We start from the raw sequence: 13,853 nt of genomic DNA, 5'->3' as shown, positions 1-13,853 counted from the left end.
TCAGCATTATCTCTGTAGCTGATTAAAACATCAATGTAAGAGGGAGTTTACTTAATTGGTCTTTATTAAATAAATTCAGAGGTTGAAAAGGATCACAGTCGCAATGTATAAAGCTGGTACAGACTTTGAGGAAATCACTTTTGATCTTATGTTTTATAGCTTGAAATCTAAAGTGAAATACTGTATGTGTTAAAAAAAGAGTGACTGTCAAAACTGACAGGGGGGGAGGGTACACACTTGAGGTTCACACAGTGGAACTACAGTTAAGTTCAGAAGCTGAACCTCCCTGTGTTTTTGCAGACTTTGACTCCACATCCTTCAGTCTGTCCCAACATCCGTCTTAACTTGCAAAAGCTTTCAAAATGTTCATATTTCAAGTTGGGAAAGCATATGTAGTGTGTTTGTCCCTCCTTTCAGTATTCAAGATGATATGATCTAGATATTATGGCTGGTATTTTCAATAAAAAAACACTGATGAGAATATATATTAAAAAAAAAAAAAAAAAAAAAGCAAATTAAAACACTAATAAAAGTAAAATCATCCAGATGGGTCACATTTGTCACTGAATGTTGCTAAGTCTGCCATCATTTTAGAAAAAGGTGTTCTTCTATAGAAAATATAGAAAACAGAATTGATCACTACACAAGAAAATCAGTAGAAATTAATACTGGTACCGTCCTCTCTTCCCTCCGTGTCCTCCATATCCACCATAACCTCCATGTCCACTATGTCCTCCTTGGTTCCATCCACCTCCTCTCCAACTACCTCCATCACCACCACCTCCTCCTCCTCCTCCTCCTCCTCCTCCATGTCCCCAGCTTCCTCCTCTTCCACCACGGCCTCCCCAGCCACCTCCACCGTCTTGTCTTTTCTGCCAGGGTGGCATCTCAGGGGGCGGGGCTTCTATCTCTGAGGGACGTCCTCCTCGGTCTGGCACTCTCCCCATCAGGACCTGTGGATGAGAGAGGAGAGGAATACTTGTGTAAGAGGAAAACGTCAGATCAAAGGCAGTTACTGGGCAAAGAGGAAGACTTGTTCTTTACCTTGTTGACAGCACAAGCTGTTTTCTCTCTGCTGGAGCCACTACTGGTCTTCACCACGTTGCAGAGGTCTTCTCTGGCAGCCAGCAGCCTGGCCATGTCCACTGTGGACTGTGGCCTCAGAGAGTGTCTCCTTGGCTGGTAGGCCCTCGCCATGCTGTCCACCTTGACCTGAGAAAAACCACACACATATACAGTCCTGGACAGTTAACACATTTTTTGTTCTTCAGGCTCTATGCTTCAGCACATTCAGTTTGAAATCAAATAATGGATGCTACATTAAAGTTCCTAGTCTCAGCTTTAATTTGATTATCTTTACATCAGTATAGAAAGAACTGAGTGGGAGAAATGGCCCGTTTAACACTCAGTGCCATAATTGCAAGTGTTCAAAAGTAAATGGACATGTGGCTGCTAAAAGTTTCTTTTAAAGATGAGTTGTTTCTACATTAGTTCACGCACAAAAGAGCTCACACAACACTGACAGAGTTGCCATTTAGACTGAGGAGCTGTCTGTCAATGTGAGGAACAAAGGCGTGGCCATAAAGTGTTGTCTTGTGGATCAATGGAAAATCATTTGCATTGTGAAGAAAAACCCCTTTACTAACTGACGACACAGCAAGTTAAAAATGCTCTCCAGGAGCACTATGTGTGTTCAGATTCAACCAAATGCATCCAAACTCATTGGACAACATTTCATCATTCTGCAGGACGATGATCTTAAACATAAGACCGCAGCAACCACAGAGCTTCTTAGGGCAAAGATGGGAACGTCCTCAACTGGCTGACTTAATCACCTGATCTCAACCCGACTGAGCTGCATTCCGCTTCCTCGAGACCAAACTAAAGGCAGAGAACCCACAGCGAGCAAGAGCTGAAGGAGGCTGCAGTGAAGGCCTGGGAGAGCATCACCACGGAAGATACAAAGTGTCTGATGTCCAAAACTTAAGGCATTGAGTACAAAGGTTTTTCCACAAAATATTAAATGACAGTTTTGTTTAACTTTGTACGTATCTGTCTACTACTTTTGAGGCACTAAACTATGGACAGTATGTGCGTCCCACACAGTTCCTTCATTACTGATGTAAACCTAAACTCATGCCCCTCAGTTTAGTGAGAGGTCCCTGGTTTGATGAATGATTATCATGTGAACGTGCCTTGGCTCGGTCTGACCACCCGAAAGACTGAACCGTGACGTCCAACCGTTTGATCAGCATCCTGCGCCGACACTCGTACTCCGAGGACAGGACTGTGTTGATATTGTGCAACTTCTCCTGCAGAGACAAAGAAAGTGACTTAAATTAAAACTAAGTTATTGCATGACACAAAACACAACCAGCCATTGATGTAAAGCTATAAGAAGTTACATGGGTCATTTCAACCCTTGATCTACTTACCCACTGTTCGCTGGTGAGAGAATTCTTGAGCACTGGGCTTCCAATGGAGACCTTTGGAAAATCTTTAAGTACTTTATCAACCTGTGAATAACATGGTTTAATGTATTAATTCTATACAAAAGGAAGAGAAAATATACATGTGCTTTCTGTTAACACGTGTGTTCCCAGGGAAGGGATATTCATTATAAAACATCAAAATTAGGGCGAATGGCACAAAATAGATCAGACTCCCTTACGTAAAACTGTCTAATGGTACAATCCAATGTATGACTACAAGTCAGTTGTATTGGCTTTTTTAATTATTAAGCAGAGAATTAAAGGAAAGTTGAGTTCTTTCCCCCCAAACAAATCTGTTTCTCCTAAGCCTTGGTTTAAAGTATTTTTGCGACAGTATAATGTTTAAAGCAGAGTGTTCACAGCCTGTACATCAACACACACTTACTTGTCTTAAGTTATAAACATATCGAGATGATTATTAATGAACATACACTTTTTTTATCCTCTCTCATCACCCGGCAGGCTAAATCAAACATTATCACTGGTGACTTTTGGTGGTGCTGATACAAATGTACTTTATGAAGCACTGTATGGTCCCACCTTGCATTGTATTTGGGAGAAGACTCCTGCTGCGTCTGGTCCTCTTGGCTCTGATAACGTCAGCGTTTCACAGATTGCTAGAAGCTCCTGATGCACCGGTTTCTTGTCTTGCTGTTTATCAGAGACTTGCCTGCTCCCCACAATCTGAGCCGCCTGGAGCTCAGAGCTGAGAAACACTTAAAAAAGACACAGAATCATAATCTTTAATTATTTTCTGACCACACAGAGACCCCGATGCACAACAACTGGAAAGAGGACGCATAGCTGATAACATACAGACACACTTGAGATGATCTTTTGTGTTTTGCACGCTGCCCTTGAGAATCCCTGAAACAACTTCTTCATAAGGACAGTGCAACTCCTTCAACAAGCCGCTCATCTCAACCTGGAGGCTGTCCATGTCGTCTGATGGGAAGAGGGAGGAAGGCAGAGACACACAGGTTCAGTGTGAGTGAAATCAGACATACTGACAGGAGCATCCACACTATTGTTCTTCGTGGAGAGGAGGGGGTGTGGATGCATGTGGCTCACCTGGACCGGATGTGATGCTTTCCTCCAGGTCACACAGCGGCTTTAACCTGGATGCCAGCCACCTGCACAGGTCCACATACTCCTGCGAGGACAGGCCTCCCTCTGCGGCTCCGAGCAGCGCCTTCTCATCCAGCAGAGGGCCGTCATAGCTGAGGAGTCATGCGAGCATCAAATAGACAGAAGCATTGTTCACAACTAGCTACTGCATTCTCAGGCTCCATACTTTATAAACACACACAGACTGAAAATAAAACCGTGGCGGATGTGGAAGGTAACGTTAAAAGCAAAGCTAAATAGCTAACGTAACATGCTAACAGGGAATTAGCTTACCCCAGCTGCTCCAACGAGTCCAAAATGTCACACTCCATTGTTGAGTCCGTCAGGCTTTTAAGTCTGTTTATCTACTTAAAACATTACGACGTTGCATTTAAAACCATGTCAACACGAACACTATCTACACTCATTCATTTCTACAGCTGCATCGTGCCTCCATGCTGTTCCGGTGACGTATAAGAGCCGGAGTGAAACGTGCGACTTCCGAGACTGAGGTTCCACAACATTGTTTCCGCGCCAGTACAAAGCGAAAAATAAATATGGAAATACATACAGGTACAAATAAACGTCAGACTTTGCGTCAAATATTTAAAACTTAATTAAAAAAATACTTACCGACAAGAACAGTTATAAACAATTAATGTTAAATTATTGGAAAATCCATAGAATTAAAGTAGGAAGTGACGCAGTACAACTCAACATTTTAGTTACAAACTATACTTAACTTACAAAATTCTGTTAAAAAAAATTACCTGTTTTTCAGAGCTCCTGACTAGCTTACCTTTTTTTTTCTTTCCATAATGTGTGGATAAGAAAAAAAACAATGTCATTATTGTAAAATTATAAAGCTTGATATACAGTCAGTGAAAATGGATCTAGATAAAGTAGTACCTCAAAATTATCTTCACGTACCTCAGTATATGTTCAGTAGTTGATTTTAATGTTGTTACTTAGTAACTATGTACATATATTCAATTACTGTACTCAGTACATAAAGTTCTGAGGTGTCTGGGTATTTCCATTTTAGGCTACTTCTTCTCTACTACACTACTGAGGGAACTACTACTACTTTACAGATTAATATTTTATAATTAGCATGTAAAATGTCATGTAATTTTTCCTATACATTACACTACCTAAATGTACAGTATATAAAATAGTTAAAACTACCTTCAAATTGACTATCCACAACATTAAAATGCTGCTTACATATTAGTGTGTCAATAACAATTATCTGCTTATATAACATTATAATACAATGCAGACAAAGGCCATTATGCCTGGATAATTTATTATTTTATGTTTTGATGTTTTATGATTTTGGGAACTTTTACACTTTGGAATTGCAATTTTTGCCCAAAGAAAAGAACTAGATACTTCTTCTACCACCACTGGTCAATTCCATTCCATCCTCATTCAAAATATGATCAAAAATATGAGCATACTGGTTAGCGTTGCTGTTGTTACTTCTGGCAAAATCAGCCTCTCCTTAACTATAATCACCAGTATAATACAGTATCTTGCACCTCACTGAAGCCTTTGGAGTCAGGCTACAATAAAAAAAGTTTGATTCAATCGATTAATGTCTCAAATGTTTTGTTTTGTACGACTAACAAACCAAAACGCATAGATATTGGGTTTATAATGATATAAAACAGAGGAGAGCAACAAATTATCACCTGAGAAGCTGGAACCAGAGTATGTTTCCTATTTTTGATCAGGTAAATGATCAGAATTGCTAATTTTCCATTGATTGCCAGATTGTTTCAGGTCTACTTTCGATATTTCTGCCTAAATTTAGCCATCTGGATTTTACACATATCGGTACTATGTCTTTTATGTGTCTTTTGAAGTCTTTTCGTAAAAATGCAGCGGTAACATTTCAGTCCTGATAGCTGAACTTCAAGTATTAACAAAAGAGGAATACTTGAATCGCCTCCTAATCAGCATTATGCGTTTGGTTTGCCTTCAGTCTCTTTCTGTCTCTCCCAATTAAACATATTACACCTGGGGGATGCCGAGTGCATAACATGTTGCGCCGAATCTGTCACAATGACCACAGCATTTGTTTGAGCAGGGATTTCCAATCTCCATCTCACATGGAAATGTAAATGAACATAGAGAAACACAGTAAAGCCTACACAGCAAAAGATTAAAACTCACCATTTTATTATGATAATGTTATTTGATATGTCAAATTACAAGTGTATGATGTAACATAAAAACAGTTACAAACATATGTATGCATATTTACATTATATATTTATGAAAAGTAACGAGCTACATCTGTATGCAGAAAATACAACTATGACATGAGTTATTGGGACTATAAATTTTACATCATATACTTGGTATTCTCGAACCATGATAAGAAATACCTAGACGTGTAGAAACCAATAGAACCAGAACGAGAGATGTTAAATTGTAAGATGGAAACTAGGATGGACGTGAGGCACTTTTTTGAGGTTGTCAGGATGTGAAAGCCGATGGCACTAAGAAAAGAAAAAGAAAAAAAAAAAGATGCACAGGAAAGAAATATGCACAAAGAGAGAGTGAAAAAAAGAAAAAGAAAGAAAACAGGCAGTGTTTACAGAATAGTTAAGAGTAGTACCATTTATACTGCAAGTTTCAAAACACAAATGTCTTCCACTATTTAGAACTAATCACATAAATGTTACATCAAGCGCTGTAAGATCAAAAAAAGCTTACATATAGTATCATCAGTGCACCAAAGCATTGGAGAATTGAAACATAACCACTCAACTGCTGTGAAAAGTAACCTTTTTAAAACAATACACTGAAGAGAAACAGGTTTATATAGCTTTTTCTTTTTTAATCTACACAATGTCAAGAATGTACACTTGTATGCATTCCCAAAGATATGCACAATTTCCAAGATTGAAAGAGGATAAAAGACTAGCAGCAAAGTGGTTAAAACTGAAGTCTTATATAATGCAGGTCAAAAAAATATATATATATTAAAGCGGACAGACACATGTTGCATATATAATACAGTACATGACAGGAAGTTGCACTGTGCTGGTTAATGCAGAATGAGAAGTGTTATTTCAGCATTCTCTACACTTTGTATAAATGCACGTCCTACATTTTGCTTCTCAGCCAGCAAGTTTTAATCAGGTTCATCAAACCTTGGTTCAGCTTGCAATAATGCAGGGCAATCCAATTACAATGGGAGAATATGACAACCAACCAAACATTTGGTTACACACCAACCCCACACGCGCACCACCAGCACACACACAGTACACACACTCGTCGTGGGCACACAAGAACGCACATATATAGTAACACTCGCGCACCCACACACATGCACAAGTGTCCACTTCAGCACACAGAGCAATCAAACATTTAAAAACTCGCCGTCATGGTTATATGCTGTTGGAGAATTAGGGTTTAACAGTCGTTCATAGCTGATTTTCTCTGTCAACACAATAAAATTAGTGATTGTATCTAGCAGCTTTATATGTATGTATGTAAATATATATATTTATATATCAAACTTTTGAAACAAGTGGACTGCCACTACTGTACCATGTTAGCACTATCCTTCCTTCTACCGTACAAAACTAGAGAGAAACTCTATTAGAAGCTCAATAGTCATTTCCATCACAAACGCCCTCTACTTTTCAATGTGAAATAATACTAAAAGGTGACCTATGTACATAATGCTGTCAATTGAAGCTACAGTATATGCTGACAGCAACGATAAATACAGCTCTATCTTTAAAATTTCGAAAAAAAAAAGAAAAAAAAAAGAAAAGCTGGGATTATTATCAGTACTTAAATATAGTGTTAAGTATTTACAGGTGTTTGGAGTTTGGTACCAGGGGTTGGTTGTCTACCTATATAGCGTTAAAGTGTCCTGTCCCGTCACTGACTCAGTCTGCAGAGAGGTCAATGTGTTTCCCACGTTAGAAAGTTTGCATAGAAAGTAAAGGGAGCGTTGGTCGGGGTGGAATTAGGAAAATAAATGTTTCTCCTGCCACTACGTTATTTTTAAATCAGGAGTCATAGGAGGTGAGAAGAGATGCATATCTGTTAGCAACAGTACATGGATGTTGTACTAAATCTGCTGTTAAATATTGAGCTGTAGTACAATTAGCACTTGTTTCAAACGTGCCAATGCCTTAGTTGGGGATGATTTCAGTTATTGCAACCAGACGTCAAAACTGAACCGTTATTTCTGTAGGGAATTTGTTCAAATCTAAGTCTTGTTGTTCAGAATAGTTTGGGTCAACAAAACTATTCTGTTCTGTTTAGTGAGCCAGACCTTTTCAATTTCTAAATTTCTGCTCTTTTGGGTGAGAAATGGGTTTTGAACACAGCTCGACTCTGGCTTACAGTCTGCCGAGCCCCTGTTTGCCAGAGGACCTTAAAGGAATAAAATAGGCTTATTTCCTGTCTTTCCGAGAGTTGTGCGAGAACATCAATGCCACTCTCATGTCTGTACAGTAAATATGGAGCTAAAGCCAGCACCTGGTTAGTTAAGCTCAGTTTAGCATAAAGACTTTAAACAGGGGGAAACAGCTAACCTGGCTCTGACCAGAGGCAGCAAAATCCATCTACATCTTATGTCATGTTTGTTAACATAAACCAAGAGTAAAAACTATCATTTGTACACTTTGGTTTTAGAACAAACTAAACAAACAAAATATAACATATTAATTAGTGAGTTTTAGAGGTGCTGGTAGGCAGATTTTCTTACCTTTGGCCAGAGCTAGGTTATCAGTTTCCTTATTTCCAGTTTTTATCCTAAGCTAAGCTACACTAGCTGGCTGCTGGTTCCAGTTTCATGTAGAATGCACAGTATTGTATGTATTGTAATGTATTGATTTTCTCATCCAACTCTTGGCAAGAAAGAGAATAAGTGAATTTCCCTAAATTACAAATGACTCCTTTAACACCAGGATGTCCTGGGAAACAGGATGCTGGTCAGAACTGTTTAGAGTCAAAGCCTTCAGCACATGGTCAGTGGTGACGTTACATGACATCAGATAACGAGTGCATATGAAGACCTATGCACACGTGCACACGAACACACACACGTGCGCGAATACACGCGCACACACACACACACACACACACACACACACACACACACACACACACACACACATCTGTATGTTTTTTGTTCTTTTTTGTTTACATCGCTAAGATACTCAGCATTCTGGAAACAAAGCATTCATTCTTTCATTCAGGGCCTGTAAAATGAAGACACGTGGAAGGAGTGGACTAACTTCCGAAGAACAACATAAAACTACATTTGCACGAGATATGGGGGAAAAAAAAAGAAAAAAAAAAAAAAAAGAGGAAAAACCGATTCATGGGACAAACATGGAAATTTGAAGAGGGTGCTGCAACCAAAGCTTGGAGAGCAGTGCTTTCAGGGGGGTTTCCCCCATGCCTAATTGGATGTTAAATTAGTTAAATTTATGTACAGACTAATTCCAAAATCTGAGGGTTTCTCAATCAAAGAATAGCCTAATTTAAGTGCCTCATATTTTAACCAAGGAGCACTGTAACCCCTGTACTCACCAAAACAAAACTTGCTGGTTGAGCAACATTTCAGCCTTTGTTTCAAAAATAATTGTAAAATGAGTAGGAAAATAACAATGAGGAAACAAAACAACAATTTCACTACAGCAGTAAATAACTGGACTAAAAGTGAAATTCACTGGAGTAAATGAAATTGTCACGTATCGGTTTCAATTTAAATGGTTCAAGAGGTTCTGATGCTATTTTTGTGATGTGGAAAAACTATTTTTGGGGAACTCAGCATGGTAAAGTCATTACCATTTTTTTCCCTTCTGATCATGGAATCGATCCCTTTATTTTGGAATGCAATCAAATTGTCCGAATCACCTTGGAAAGGCAAGGTAATCATTTTAACATCTCCTAAATGAATGTCAAAAGCTATGCCAAGCTGTACCTTCAGAAACAAGTTACTCTTTGATTTTTTCAACATTCGATGGAAAGGAAAACAAGGAAATCAATTGGCCATACATCCACCACAGGAACATCTCTCAAATGTTAAAATTACACTAAATATGGTGGTTAATGTACCACAATTTGAGAGGGTTACCTTTACTCAGTGGGGGGGAATACCATTTCTAGTGCACTTTTCTCTGTCTAGTAATTACATTGTCAGCAAATGCTTAAGCCATGAAGGAAAGGCCACTGTTACCCAACTGCAAATTCACAAAAAAGCAAGAACATATCCCTTTTAGCATACTCAAACAGCAAGTATTTTTCTGAACGCAGAATAGTTTTGTTTTCTTTTTTTGTCATTATGTTGTCGCTCTCTGTACAAAAGACAATTTTCCTTCATAAAGTTACACATTACTTGTAGTAGAGTTCTGACATTTGTGGCCTGGCTTTGTCAATGCATGAGTGTGAATGTAAGAGAGAGGTGGGTGTGGGTGTGTGTGTGTATGTGTTTGTGTGTGTATGTGTCTGTGTCTGTGTGTGAGAACAGGTGTGTTTAGTAACATCTCCGAGTCTATTAATCTTGACGTTTCCTCCTCCTCTTCTCCTCAGATTAAGCTCCTGAACTTAGCTTGATGCTCAGAGCCCCCACAAAGCATATGGTTTGTCCTCCACTGCTGCTTGTCGGCGACAAACACAAACTGAAATCTCCAAAAGCCCTCAGAGCTGGGGATCAACAACATCACCCCGTCTGAGAGGGGAATGAAAAAAGGATGCCGGCTTTTAATTTTCCGCTTTTATCCACTTCCTGTGTTAGCTAGCTTTGAGGGTGTCCCAGAGTCTGGCATCGGGTCACCCCGCGGCCTTGTGCTTGCCCCCACAGCAACGGCAGGCCTCGCCACAGTGGTGGCAGGCGCGCAGGGGCAGGTAGCAGCACATGCAGGGCGCAATGAAGGAGAGCGCCACCAGGGCCAGCCAGCGTAGACAGAACTGCTCGTCAGATGTGTCACATGAGCAGGGGTCTGAGAAGTCGCCCTCAGAGTCGGACATGCAGTGGTACAGCATGCTCTCGGCGCACAGCATGCAGCTGACTTTGTAGATGCACTGCTTGATCGGGTCGGGGGCGTCTTGGCACTGCCCCCGCCAGTTGTCTTCATGGTTGAACATCTCCCGACAGTAGATGCAACGCGAACGCTCACCGTCCTCTCGTCGCCGTCGGCCCTTCTTGGACTTCAGCAGGGGCGAGGGCTGAGTTTTGATGGCTGTGTCCTTGCCCAGCCCCAGCCCCATACCTGTTCCAATTCCCATACCAGGGCCAGAGTGGGAGTCCCCACCTGGGCCATCGGGGAAGAGGTACTCGCACTTCTTACTGTCCAGTTTATGGAAGGCGGTGGGGAAGTCCAGGTCCTCGCGGTCAGCATCCTGTTTCCACATGACAGGGTGGCGGTAATCCTCGTAGCCGCGGATGAGCACGTCTTTGCGTGGGTTGATGCGAACAATCTCCTCTTCGTCCATGTGAAAACTGACATGGCGAGTTGTCTTAAAGGAGACCTTCAAAAGAAAGAAATTGACAATCAGTTGGATTACTTAGAGTTTTATTTCACAAGCTTCAATCTTGCACTGGTAACTCCACACTTTCATACCAAACATCATTTTTGAAGAACTAATAATTAAAATTTTGGAGATTTGATTGGTTTTGTGGAGCAGAGGCAGACCTGTGGAGGCAGGTAGCGGCGGTTGCTGGAGGGGAACTCGTCGAAGGGCTGCGCACGGACGTAGCAGCCCCTGAATGGCTCGGTGGAGACGACGTTGTTCAGAGGAGAGAATGGCTCTTTCATTGGGGTACAGATGGAGGGAGGCTCATCACACACCTGGAGAAATACAGAAAAAAAAGAAAGGTCAGGTAAGTTTGACAGTTTGTGGAAATCCCTTTAACTCAAACACATTTTATGTTTGCCCTCAACACTTGAGATGACATGACTACGTGTGAAGAGCCAAAGCATTTTTAAACTATTTTACGGAATCTCTTCTCGGATAAATTGTGATGTACCGTCATTATTGTTCTATATATACACACACATCTATATACATATTAGCTGAAGACTTTAACATCTATCACTACCACAGTCTATGTTACCATAAGACTGTCAAAAGTACTAATGGTCATCAGTTCAGTTTTCATGACCGCTACAGTTTTGACTCAGGGTGTGTAGGCTGTGTGTGTTCCACTCGTAACCACCAGGGGGCATCCTGCGCCCACACTTGGCCGAATGACTGTGCTGTGTGGTGATGACTCAAGGCCCTTCTGTTAAGAACTCAGAGTTCCCATCAGCCTTGCATGTGTTCCCACAAACATTTTAACTGATGCGAAATGTACAAACAGGGGCCCAAAAAAAAAACAAAAAAAAAAACATGCAAAGAAAAATAAAAATTAGAGAAATATTGGAAAGTGTGCGAGGAGAAGTGAATGTGAGATAATACTCCTTCCACCTCATGCCAAATAATCTCATAATTACAGGAGGGAAGCTCACTGTTGACATCAATCAAGATGAGATGTCTATAAATAACATCTTGTGAATGCCACAGACGGCATCAAATGAGGCAAAATTATTACTACACATCCACAAATATAAAAGAAATAGATATAGATCCCATAGAAACAGTCCAATACTTCAGTGCTCATGGCAACAAAATTAGAAGCGATGGCTATTTCATGATTCATGCGTGCAGAGGTGATGAGAGACGGGGGAGGATAGCCGGTTATTACATCAAGAGCTTTGTGATGATATTTTATGTCCAGCTTTATTACAACACAACCATCTGCACAACTTCCAGCTTGTTCGCGCACCAAACATCACATCCCATATGCAAACCACATGAAAATAAGGAGAATAACTAAATTCTAAATCTTAAACTAAAATTGTCTCATCTTTCTCGCTACTGTCTTTACAGGTAAACTGTTTGAAAATGAGCCAAATAAACTGCAGGTCCTCAGGGTTATTCCTCTCTTGAAGTCCCACTCAGAAAACACAAACATGGATGGACACACGCTGAGGTATCTCCACACGTACAACCACACGATCCAACTGCATTCAAGCCTTGTACACACTGGCTAACTGTCCCTCTTTTCCCACACTCACCCCGACCTCATCAAGGCAGGGTTAGTCCTCCTCTCTTCTCCTTCTCCCACCCTCTCTCTCTCCCTCTCTCTGCTCTGCGTGTGGAGGAGGCTGCTGGCTCTGGTTAGTCAGTGCCGTGTGTAAAGTAGCCCACGCCAGTGCTTTAACGCACAGCGGAAATCTGGTTTGCTCCCAGCTGCTGCTACAGTAATTACTGTCCTGTGGTTGCTAAGAGATGCTTCCTTTGACTTCTTTTTTTCCCTCTCTTTCTCTTCTTTTTTTCCCCCTCCGTCTCCTCCGCTTGCCCCCCCCCCACCCCACCTCTAGACTGCTAACACATGGTGTGTGTATGTGTGTGACTTTGCTCCCTCTTTGCCTCCAAACATACCAAGTGGTGTAACACACATCCACAGCGTCTGCAGGGGAATGTGAGGAATAGGAGACAGTGGAGGGAGAGAAGAGAAAGAACAGAACAGGAAAAAATGAGTTTGTGTTGTATTCCTGTGTGTGTGTCTGTATGTGTGTGTGTGAGAGAGAGAGGGAGAGAGAGAGAGAGAGAGAGAGAGAGAGAGAGAGAGAGAGAGAGAGAGAGAGAGAGAGAGAGAGAGAGAGAGAGAGAGAGAGAGAGAAAGGGAGAAAGAGAGCAAGAGGCCAAAGAGTCTGCCGAGGGAATGTCATAAACCAGCTCCAGCTGGAGAAATGCAGCACAGAACTTAAAAAGCCAGATGACAGCTGTGTGTGTATGTGAGAGAAAGAGAGAAAGGAGCGAGGGGTGGAGAGGTGGGGGGGCGAAATGGGAAACAGACTTGGGCTTCCTTTTAAAGCGCTTGCCTAAGCCCCACCATTCAAAGGCATGCGTGGGGGCCAATCTGGAGCTGATCTGGCCCTAGAGATGTGGCTGGGTGAGGGAGGAGAGGAGAAGATGGGAGGGACGGAGGGGAGCGGGGTGGAGGTGGTGGGAGCCAGGGGCAACCTGGCTCCACACCAACATCAGGGATCCATGCACTTCCGCCCTCAAAGGCACAGGGGCTCAGGACAGGGAAGGCTGGGGTCGGCCCACATACTGAAAAGCCACTCGGCGTACTAGCTCTCTGCATCAGAGAAAAGAATGGAGAAGAAAAGATGATGTGCATGTTCAGAGGTCTGATCAACAACACTAAACTGTTTATGA

The 13,853-nt window shown here is 41.5% G+C and overlaps 2 protein-coding genes across 2 annotated transcripts in view; both read right to left on the bottom strand.

Annotated features, from left to right (window-relative positions):
* Window positions 1-46: 46 nt before the first annotated feature.
* fam98b (family with sequence similarity 98 member B) lies at window positions 47-4,089 on the bottom strand. The gene is made up of 8 exons (XM_056393343.1): window positions 3,894-4,089; window positions 3,564-3,712; window positions 3,309-3,437; window positions 3,033-3,208; window positions 2,436-2,516; window positions 2,196-2,312; window positions 1,045-1,212; window positions 47-953 (listed from the first exon to the last, which is right to left on the bottom strand). Exons 1-8 carry the CDS (start codon window positions 3,929-3,931, stop codon window positions 663-665), a joined length of 1,149 nt encoding a protein of 382 aa, XP_056249318.1. The 5' UTR covers window positions 3,932-4,089; the 3' UTR covers window positions 47-662.
* Window positions 4,090-5,764: 1,675 nt separating this feature from the next.
* spred1 (sprouty related EVH1 domain containing 1) overlaps window positions 5,765-13,853 on the bottom strand; it is a 33,718-nt gene continuing 25,629 nt past the window's right edge. Inside the window, exons 5-6 of the mRNA XM_056393442.1 lie at window positions 11,279-11,434; window positions 5,765-11,114 (exon numbers count right to left, since the gene is read on the bottom strand). Of these exons, the coding sequence (XP_056249417.1) occupies window positions 10,416-11,114; window positions 11,279-11,434 (855 nt within the window). The 3' untranslated portion in view covers window positions 5,765-10,415. The remainder of the gene's footprint in view (window positions 11,115-11,278; window positions 11,435-13,853) is intronic.

Source organism: Seriola aureovittata, chromosome 13 (genome assembly GCF_021018895.1).
Source record: "Seriola aureovittata isolate HTS-2021-v1 ecotype China chromosome 13, ASM2101889v1, whole genome shotgun sequence".
NCBI lineage: Eukaryota > Metazoa > Chordata > Actinopteri > Carangiformes > Carangidae > Seriola > Seriola aureovittata.
This window is presented reverse-complemented; position numbering and strand designations above follow the sequence as displayed.